The following is an 8,565-nucleotide window of genomic DNA, read 5'->3' as shown; positions in this document are numbered from 1 at the left end:
GCTTTGGCCCTTCACTCCTCCTTTGAGAAACACCATTGAGTCAAACCCTTGACCCTCAGTGTTGTTCCTCCTTCCAGCTCCCTTTGTCTCCTTTCATCCTACCCTTGTTCCTTTTGATTCCGGACCCCTCCTTATATACAATGTACCTAGTAACTTGTAACCTCAGTCCAAAATCAACTTGATTTCCCCCCAAGAGACTTCCCTTTGCTAGATCCAAAATTAGGGACCCCTAGGACAACCAGCAATGGCACAGTGCTCTGCCTGAGTCGCTGAGGCCAAGGTCCTTCTACGCTAAGTCTCCAATTCCATTCCGGAGTCATCCAAATCCGCCTGATCTAACACAACAGAGGTGGGAGTGCACAAGCAGACGTTGGAGCTGTCCGGAGGCCTTCAGGGCTCCATACTTAGGGAGGCATAGGTAATATATTGAATTGAAGGGGTGGTGATCATCAGGGGAGTCGGAGGTGATTGCAGAATCTGGAGGCTCTGAGGTCAGTGACAAAGAAGCGGAGGTAGTCTGGAAGGACCGGAGGTAGTGGAGGGTGATGGCCATGGATGGATATGACACATCCAGTACAAGGGATGAGGGACAAGATTCTTCTGAACAACCTCTAGATGCAGCTCGTGCATCAGAGACATGGAGGGCAGCTTCCTCACTTTTGGCATCAGTGAGGAATGTACAGGTTTCATTCCAGGGAAGGACCATGTCTCCTCCAATGAACATGTACTGCCTATGTGGCATATTACCATCCATAGCGATGATGACATCAGGACATCTAGGGAAACACTTAGTATGCCTGTTCTCGAAGGACATCCATGAGAGGACTAACTTGTTGGCTGAACTACCCCATATCAAGCCTCCAAGGGGCACATCTCACATGGACTTATGGGCTGGCGGTGGTGTCGGATGGTGTCAGAGACCAGGTTGAGATGAAGGAGTGTCTCTGTGGTGGAGGGCTTCGGCCTCAGCGACTTATGCCAGGAGCGCTGTGCCAAGTAACACGTCCGTGCCCTAACTTACTAAACTGGCAACCAGAACTGAGGGGGGTAAACTCTAGTCGATTTTATTACTGAGGTGTAACCTATGTACAAGTTGAGTATATATATAGTTACAACGAGAGCGGGCCCGCAAATGGCGGAGCCGAGTGGAGCGGAGCTAACGGGGTTAGACATTAGCCGATTGAATATTACTGACGAGTTGGGTTATGGGGTTAACGGAATGGTAGGCGATAACCCAGAAATGGAAAGGAGGGATAGGCCCAAAGGTGGGCTTGCAGGGCAAGCGAGTGTATTGCCCAGCGGAGGCAGGAGTGCGCTAGCGGACGTTGGAGCTGTCCAGAAGCCTTTGGGGCTCCGTACTTAGGGAGGCATAGGTAATAAATTGAAAAGAGGGGGTGGTGACCATCGAGAGGTACCAAGGTGATTGCGGAATATGGGGGCTCCGAGGTTAGTGAAGAAGGAGTGGAGGTAGACCGGAGGGATTGGAGGGAGTGGAAGTCGATGGCCAGGGATGGATATGACAGATGGGTTGCGAATGAGCCTTGCTCACTCAGGGACCATCAATGGAAGGTCCTGTGACATCTCTGTGAAGGTTGGGATGCCATGGTCAACAGACACCATGCCATGGGACATAGCGACTGAAGGATCTCCATTGTGAGCAGGAGCAGCATGGATGGACCCGGCGGACTCAGCCAGCGCAGAATGACATAGTGGTGCATCGGGCACTGCAGGGGATGAGGGATGGAGGAATTCTCTCTCCATTTCAACCTCTACTAAATCACACAAGGCCTGGAACCAAGTGATTGCCTCACTAAACGACTGGAGAAAGGGGTCCTATATGAATGCCAGATCATGAATGTGCTGATTCCTGACAAATAACAAATGAATCTCACGTTGTGGGTGAACTTGTAGCCATTCTCTTGTAACATGGCAAACAAAGCGGCATGAAAGGAGGCAGCTGGGGTATACAAGTCCACATGTAAGGCTGAATACAGCGAAAGGACATCGAAATGGAAGGCAACTTGGGGCATTACAGGTGACCCTGGAAAGTAGCCAGACTGGATGATGCTAAGCAGGAGAGTATTAGATGGACATTCACAATATTCGAATGTCTGCCACATGGCACCTGGCCCAGGGTCATTGGGTCATGTTTGTTAAGTAAGGTCAGAACGGAAACGTACCTGAGAATGCGATCATCATGAGCAAATGAAACCAGGGAGATGCATTGCAGTGAGAGCACAGTGATACTGCTGGTGTTTGTGGTCTTCCGTTTCATCATATCTGTACATGCCCAATCCCAATCCGACTCCCGGACCCTCTGCATCACCACCTCCGGAGTCCTACCCTACCTCCATCTGCTCCGATATCCACCTTCGGACCGAACATCACACCTCCTCCTCACTCCTCACGTCACCTTCTCCCTTTCTGTCCCTACCTCCATCCACTCCGAAATCCACCTTCGGACCTGACACCATTTCTCCTCCCACTCCTCTCCCCACTCCTCTCATCACTCTCCTCCCTCTGACCATCTTCTGCCAAACCTCCACCAAGTTATGACCTTCTGCCACCATCCCATACCTTGTACTCGGACACTGCCCATACCTTCGCTCTGAGACTCCATCATGGTCCCGACCTCGGACTTTGACCCCACCTTGGCTTAAGTCCATTGCATTGGTGACCTCATTCTATGTAAACACCATTGCCAACATTCCTCGGACTTTCAACCCCACCTCCACAAGCTCCGTAAGCTCCGCAACCTCCAAGCTCCACAGACCATACCTGGCACTTTCGCCGCTTGTAATGTATCTTTCACGCTTTCCCCTCATCCTTATTTGGACTGCTGCTTCTTTCCATTTTAGCCAGTTAGTCATCATCCCCACTTCACCCCATCCTCCTGCCCCTCTGGGCTCTGCCCTCCCTATCTCCTTTCGGATGTACCTGTCATATCCACCCACAGCCATCATCCTCATCCACCTCTGGTCCTCCAGATCCCCTCCACTCCTTTGTCACTAACCTTGGAGCCTCCGGATTCCGCAATCACCTCCGACTCCCTTGATGGTCATCACCCCTCCAATTCAATATATTACCTACACCTCCCTAAGTATGGAACCCCAAAGGCCTCCGGACAGCTCTGACGTCCGCTAGCACACTCCTGCCCCCACTGGGCAATTCACTTGCTTGCCCTGCAAGTCTACCTTTGGGCCTGTCCCTCTCTTCCGTTTATGGGTTATAGCCTGCCATTCTGCTAACCCCCGTAACCCGACTCATTGGTAATATTCAGTTGGCTAATGTTTAACTGTCAAAAACCCGGATTGTAGGGGATGATGTGTGAGTCCGAATGCAGGCAGGGCTCAACTAGATGGGATCCAAGAGCTCCGGTAGTGGACCGAAGCTTCTCCAGGAAGCCCGGTTCTGCTGGATGGTACAAGAGGCTCTAAGGAGGATGCAGCCTCAGTGACTTGGAGGGAGCGCTGTGCCTCCGTTATGTCTCAGTTAGTCCTTGTATTTCTTATGTCTGAGGTATCTTGTAGGAAGGGGCCAGGATTCACTCAGAGGGACTTGGGGTAGCATTTTAGTCGAGATTAGAACTGAGGAGAAAACTACAGGTTCTAATCTACAGGTATTTATAAGGGGGAATGGAAAGGACTTAGTCAAAGTCCGAATGATAATAGAAGAACACCGAAAGGTGCCGAATGATACCGAGAGGTACCGAAAGGTCCCAAACGATATCCTTAACGGGGAACTGAGGTGTCGGGTCAAGGGGGGCAGAGTAAGAGGCCGGAAGATGAATGGGAACGAGAAATGGGTAAGAGGGGGTTAGCTGACTGAATGGTAAGAAGAAGATAGTTGTGCTAAGAATGGAAGGTGACTAATAAGAGATGATGTGAGAGGGGTCACCAAAGGATGCAGGTAGCTCCGAAAGCGGAGTTGCGTATCCGAAGGATGTTGGGTGACTCCAATAAATGAAATGGGTGGAGAAATGGTTTAGGGGTATGTCACGGGATGTCAGAGGTCCGTCGGGGTATCAGAGCAAATGCGGAGTCTCCGGATGTTCCGACTTGGGGCCGAGCTTCCGGGATGGGAGTAGCCAAGGTTCGGTGTGCCGCAACCAGGCCGGAGCTGAGACAATCAGGAAGGAAGGTGACTTGGGGAGTGGGGAGGCATGGTGTAGGGGATGGTGAAGTTGTTAGGAAGGTGTGGTGTGGTGGGAGTGCGCAGGGTCGGGATTCTGGGATATGACATTAACCCTGTTAGCTCCGCTCTGCTCGGTCCCACCATTCACGGGCCCACCCTCGCTGTAACTATATATACACAACTTGTAGATAGGTTACTGTCAGGGCATGCCCTGACATACCCTGCCCGACCCCCGCTCTGCTTCCCCGCTTCTCCCTCCTCTCCCCTTTCCTTTCTCCTTTCTTTCTTTCTTTCTCTCTCTCTTACATGCACCACCTTTCCCGTTGTTCAATGTATCACTGGCGTGCATGCCCATTTCCCCTCCTGTATCTTACCATCCCTATATCGCCGCCACCGCTGCCGCACTTGCCCTGCACCCACAGCGGGCCCCCTCAGGATCTCCCGCGGAGGCACCTGGAGAGTGTCATATCCATACAATCCTGACCTCCGCTCTGGGCTCCCGGAACTCCGAAACCAACTCCAGAGCCCTACTTCCCTTCCATCACCTTCTGTCAGGGCATGCCCCGACATGCCCCGCCCGACCCCCGCTCCGCTTCCCTGCTCCGCACCGCTCCTCCCTCCTCTCCCTCTTCCTTTCTCCTGTTCTTCTTTCTTTCTTTCTCTCTTTCTCTCTCTCTCTTACACGGACCACCTTTCCCGCTGCTCAATGTATCACCGGCGTGCATGCCCATTTCCCCTCCTGTATCTTACCATCCCTATATCGCCGCCACCGCCACCGCACTAGCCCTGCACCCACAGCGGGCCCTCTCAGGATCTCCCGTGGAGGCACCCAGAGAGCCGTGGCTGTGTGCGAGGGTGACATGGTGCACCCCAGGTGATCGATACCGCATGTATATAATAACAGCTGGAGTGGGAACCGAAGAAGTAGCCTTCTTCTCACATTCCCACTTCAGACTAAGTGGTCGGGGACGCTCACCCCGCGACGGGATTGCCGCTACGCACAGCTGCTACTCGTCCCACCGAGTCCTGCACGCCAGGACCTTGCCACTTTCGGAGCTGTCCCTGACACCTTCTCCTTGCCGACTCCCAAGAGGTTATCCCACCTCCGGCTCCAACACCACCTTCAGTCCGACTCCGGAACATTCCGGGTCCGACCCCAACCTCGACACCTTCCAGATGAGTACACAACACCTATGCTCCTGACTCCGGACCTCCGCTCCGGAATCCTGTTTGCGTCTCCGTCTCCGGAACCTCCGGTCTTAGCTCCGACCTCGGACTTTGACCCCACCTCTGCTTATACCCATTGTATTGGTTAGCTCATTCCATTTAATTACCTTTGCCAATATTCCGGAGTTTAACCTCCGAGTTCGGACTTTCCAGACTTACTCCGGACCTTGCAACTATTGCATTGTCCATTTCAATTCCGCTATTCTCCCTCATTCCTATTTGGGCTGCTGCTTCCTTCTATTCAGTCAGCTAGCCATTCCCAACTCCCATCCTCTTTCCTTCCTCCTTGGGCCTTGGCCCTTCATTCCTCCTTTGGGAAACACGATTGAGTCAAACACTTGACCCTCGGTGTTGTTCCTCTTTCCATCTCCCTTTGTCTCCTTTCGTCCTACCCTTGTTCCTTTTGATTCCGGACCCCTCCTTATATACAATGTACCTAGTAACTTGTAACCTCAGTCTGAAATCGACCTGAATTCCCCCCAAGAGACTTTCCCTCTGCTAGATCCGAAATTAGGGACCCCCAGGACAACCAGCAATGGCACAGCGCTCCGCATGAGTCGCTGAGGCCAAGGTCCTTCCACGCTAAGTCTCCGATTCCGCTCCGGAGTTGTCCGAATCAGCAAGTTCTAACAGAGAACCATGGCTGTGTGTGAGGGTGACATGGCGCGCCCCATGTGATCGATCCTGCATGTATATAATAACAGCTGGAGTGGGAACCGAAGAAGTAGCCTTCTTCTCACATTCCCACTTCAGGCAAGTAGTGTAGCCTTCCCTTTTAATGATAACTCACATTCCCACTTCAGACTAAGTGGTCAGGGACGCTCACCCCGCAACAGGATTGCTGCTACACACAGCCGCTATTCGTCCCACCGAGTCCCACACGCCGGGACCTTGCCACTTTCGGAGCTGTCCCTGACAGTTACACCCCAGTGATAAAATCGACTAGAGTTGATGCCCCTTTTTAGTTCTCGCTGCCAGTAAGTAAATTAGGGCACAGATGTGTAACTAGGCAGAGTGCTCTTGGTCTTAGTCACTGAGGCTGAAGCCCTCCACCATGGAGACATCTCCTTCATCTCGCATCTGGTCTCTAACAGTACCACAGAGTCTAAACCCATGACCTTTGGTACTGCTCCGCTTCCGTCATCCCTTTGTCCCCATTCAGATGCCTTTGTTCCGATTTGGACCCCCTTTGATTTCCTTGTGCTTTCGTCTCTCCACTATATACAGGCACTTGTACATACTTGTTTTAGGCCCTCAGTCTAAAATCGACCAGAAATGCACCCTAGAGACTTCCTGCTCACTGCCTCTGAAATTAAGGACCAAATGGACAAACAGCAATGGCACAGCGCTCTGCATGAGTCGCTGAGGCCAAGGTCCCTCCTTGCTAAGTCTCCGGTTCCCCTCCAGAATCGTCCACCCTTGCCCAGTTCTAACATGTTTCTGTCAAATGACGTCTCGCTGGGGGTGGCAAGGGGCACATGTCCTGCCTTCTTTGCCTCTACTTCTAGATAGATTTCCAGTGCGTTGTGTATTATATTGTGGTGCCAATGGAGCCATGCAGCTTGCTTTTGTGGATTTCATAATGCTCTCTTGGCCCATTTTTGGGAAGCTGACCACGAAGGTGTAGAGGGCAAGGTGGAGTCTGGGTTTGAAAGAGTGGGTTCTGTGATACCTTCCAGCCAACCTTGAGGTGATGCCACCCATATTGGTGATTCCTTTTTTAGAGGTGGTGTTGAAGGGGGAATCAAAACATTGCTGGCATCTGCTGACATTGCATTTCTTACATGATTGTGGCGATTTGGCACTGGCCACCAATCCCTAGATGCGATTCCAGGCCCCTAGTGTTACATAATCACAATGCCACTGGCGTTTGCTATCCTGACATGATGGCTGGGGAATGGGGACTTCAGTGGTTGGAACACACTCATGTCCTTTCTTTTTGGACATTGAGGGTTTGGATTCAGGTGCAGACTGGTCACCAAGGAGATGCGCATATTTTTTGGGTTTGCTTAAATTATATGGCTGATACTTTTTTTGCAGGAGGAGTAAGGCAAGGAATTACAGGCTTATGCCTCAGCATGGTATGTAGCCGTTAAGTGTCCTGACAGTAGTGGAGCAGTGGTATGGCATTGGAACTATCAATATGCAGTGGCACACATGTCAGTCAGGTGGGAGCCCCAGTTGAATTCTACTGCTTCTCTCAGCACTTGGGCACTGGATGGGGTGTGCATAGTATCCAGATGAAATGTGAATACAGGCTCACTAAGATGGACCAGATAAAGGGTGGCAAGGAATTTAACCGGGTGAGATTGTTTGCCCCCACTCAATGACAAGGAGAGAGGGGTGTAGCGTTGGAACTACTCTTATGAAGGTATTTTCCATGGGATATGGAGTACATGGTGTAGGTGAGATCTTTCACCTCCCTCCACCCTAGTCCTAGACGACTCTTATAACCTCCACCAGTCCTCCCAATCTCTTTCTGCTGCCTCCAGTGTAGGAGAAATAATGGTCACCCTATGAAAACTCATTATGGAAATATGCCAGATAAATCACGAAAACCCCATACGACAAGTAGATATGAGAAAATAAAAAAATCTGAATTTTTACGAATTTTTACGAATTATTATGACTACATACGATAAATGGAAGAAAATTAGTAAAAATACTTCAAGCTTAGCACCAACAAGACGGAATGCTCAGGGAAATTTATAGCGAATATTAAACAAGGAACTAAGACAATCAGGCAAGATTTGACTATAAAACCAACCAGAGAACCTCCACGGAAACTACCTTCCCACACCTGCACACGTAGCCGAGGCTGGAAGTACCACGGAACAAGGATTCCTTAGAAACCAATGCAAAATTCAAAGTCGTGTTTATAATAGGGAATGTAGATGTCTCCCAAACGGACCCAATGAAAGTAATTTCAGGGAAAACTACCCATAAACGGCGGAGATATGACCGAAACTCTCGGAAAACGAGGACAACGTTTAGAAGGCAAGCGCGAGGAACAAGCAGTAACGACCGGGATGAGCTTAATGACCCATTAGAAAGGAAGGGATCTAATCTTAATTTTCACAATAAAAGGTTCATGCATCAATGAGATATTCAATAACAGGATAAGCGACATCAAAGTCATGGCTCAGGGAAAAGACGACGATCACGCAAGATCTATATTTAAAACACACAACTAAATTTACATGT

At 50.5% G+C, this 8,565-nt stretch overlaps 1 protein-coding gene across 1 annotated transcript; it reads right to left on the bottom strand.

Annotated features, from left to right (window-relative positions):
* Window positions 1-1,545: 1,545 nt before the first annotated feature.
* On the bottom strand, window positions 1,546-2,030 carry EI90DRAFT_3133789 (uncharacterized protein; the record flags this gene model as incomplete). The annotated part of the gene is made up of 2 exons (XM_039064597.1): window positions 1,546-1,833; window positions 1,893-2,030. 2 exons carry the CDS (start codon window positions 2,028-2,030, stop codon window positions 1,546-1,548), a joined length of 426 nt encoding a protein of 141 aa, XP_038909495.1.
* Between the last annotated feature and the right edge of the window lie 6,535 nt (window positions 2,031-8,565).

This window comes from Cantharellus anzutake, assembly GCF_015039405.1.
Source record: "Cantharellus anzutake strain C23 chromosome Unknown EI90scaffold_108, whole genome shotgun sequence".
Classification (NCBI taxonomy): Eukaryota; Fungi; Basidiomycota; class Agaricomycetes; order Cantharellales; family Hydnaceae; genus Cantharellus; species Cantharellus anzutake.
The sequence above is the reverse complement of the archived record's forward strand: the minus strand, read 5'-3'. Positions and strand labels throughout refer to the sequence as shown.